General features: G+C 40.3%; 1 protein-coding gene across 1 annotated transcript in view; it reads right to left on the minus strand.

Moving 5' to 3' along the window:
* Positions 1-1,621, minus strand: part of LOC109463828 (diamine acetyltransferase 2-like) — a 4,840-nt gene extending 3,219 nt beyond the window's left edge. The window contains exons 1-2 of the mRNA XM_019760702.1: positions 1,525-1,621; positions 378-472 (exon numbers count right to left, since the gene is read on the minus strand). Coding sequence (XP_019616261.1) covers positions 378-443 — 66 coding nt within the window. The 5' untranslated portion in view covers positions 444-472; positions 1,525-1,621. The remainder of the gene's footprint in view (positions 1-377; positions 473-1,524) is intronic.
* Positions 1,622-1,889: the final 268 nt, after the last annotated feature.

The following is a 1,889-nucleotide window of genomic DNA, read 5'->3' on the forward strand; positions in this document are numbered from 1 at the left end:
GGCTCAAAAGTCCACTTTTTGATCCACTTTTTATCTAAAGGTCCAAGATTTTCTTGTCTTTAAAAGATGGAATGATTTGTGTCACCAGCGAGGCTGGAATCGTAGGAAAACGGCTCACTTTTTCATTGAAAAAAGTTTCTTATCTCTGATTTTTTCTTTGAAATCCTCTAAAAAATGCAGAAGGTTCATTTTTCAAAATTTCCCAGGGGAGCATGCCTCCAGACCCCCTAGGAACTTCGTGCCCTCGGCACTCGTCTTGTGCCTACGGCGCTCGCTGGTCCCCTCAAGCAGTGGGAAGAACCCCACCATTCAAAATCCTGGCTACGGGCATGGCTACCCTCATCAGTATCAGAGTGCCCCCCTCCCCTCTGGATTACCTTGATCATGTTGACCAGCTCCCTGCAGTCTTCTGACTGCAGCTCTCTGATCCTGAAGTCTGACATAGCTGCAACTTTTTGGATCCACCTTCAGTCTGCGAAAGAGGAAATTGGGGATTTCAAATTTTCGCCAAGTAGATATGGTTTGCATTCATGTAACCAAACTGACCCAAATATGGACTTGCATTGAATGTATTCAAACTGCATTGTATGATCAAGGGGAAATATCCAACTGAATTACATCTAGTGCTGACTGTACCTAAACCCACATTTAGGTTCAGGTCCGGATTCAAGTCCAGAGGTTTAGGTTCAGTTCCGGACTTGTAAGTCCGGACCTAAACCCATGGCATGTACAAAATTGCATGTTTGGGCAAAATTTTGGCCACATAACATGGAGGCCGACACTTGACGATGCCGGATGGCAATGTTTTCTTTATTTTGCAGCACAGAATTGCAATTTCTATGGAAAGTTTTAGGTGCATGCTTTGGAAAGAAAAGTATGTGACATATTTTTTTTTTTATTAGTCCGGAATCGGTTCTTGACTTTAAGCTTTTTTTTTACTTTAACCTTAACATTTTTACAAGTCCGGAAACGGTCCAGCGAACCGGTACACAACACTAATTACAAAGAGAAATTGAATGGATTTTTGGTTTACATATCATGCGACAATAACAAAGTACACATTTCTGACAGCCTTGAAAACTATATCAGGTACCACTCGCAACCCTGTCAATCAACTGAAACCCAATCTCTACCCACTCACTTCCAGTCCTCCCTACTGTGGAAAAAAATTTGCATGATGTAAACCAGAATTACCAATTTCTTTTTCCAACATCCAAGTAAGTAAGGTTTAGACTGCCTTGATCTAAACATAAATGCCGAAATAGTTTTATTTTTCATCAGTTATATCACCTGTAACATAAGATTATATTAACAAGATTAACATGTTAACCGTATAACCAAGAACAATACATTTTTAAACCTCCTTGGTATAACGTTACGCCCCCTTCCCCACATAATGTTCGTTTAGACTTAATTACACATCAGTTTTAAATGTTACTTCACGTTGGAATTAACTGATTAGATAGCAATGGTATCTAAAGCTGTAGTGTTAGAAATTATTTAGTGAGAAGAAATAAAGTATACCTGCAAATGTGTTTGTAGTAAACTTGGCAGCTCCGTATGCACATGTACAGCCGTGTGTACAGACAGAAACAGCTGGTACCGCATCCAAACGTATCACGGTAGTCAACTGTTTGGCCCACAAATTTCCAATTTCGTCACAAAAAAAAACATTTTTTTCACTCAGGACAAAAACAACATATCATTGTCACTATAAGTTTAATTATTTGTGTGATGTGTTGTTTCCTTCTTTGATTTTGCCAGGTTGTAACATGTTAGGGTGGTTTAGATGCGGTAAAACTGCCGAAACGGAGTAAACCGGTAGGGGGCGCGACCTGAACTTTAGCAGCAAAGCTGGTGAGTTTTAGAACGCGGAGGGCAGGGCCCTT

Source organism: Branchiostoma belcheri, unplaced genomic scaffold (assembly GCF_001625305.1).
Source record: "Branchiostoma belcheri isolate BF01 breed outbred unplaced genomic scaffold, Haploidv18h27 scaffold13, whole genome shotgun sequence".
NCBI lineage: Eukaryota > Metazoa > Chordata > Leptocardii > Amphioxiformes > Branchiostomatidae > Branchiostoma > Branchiostoma belcheri.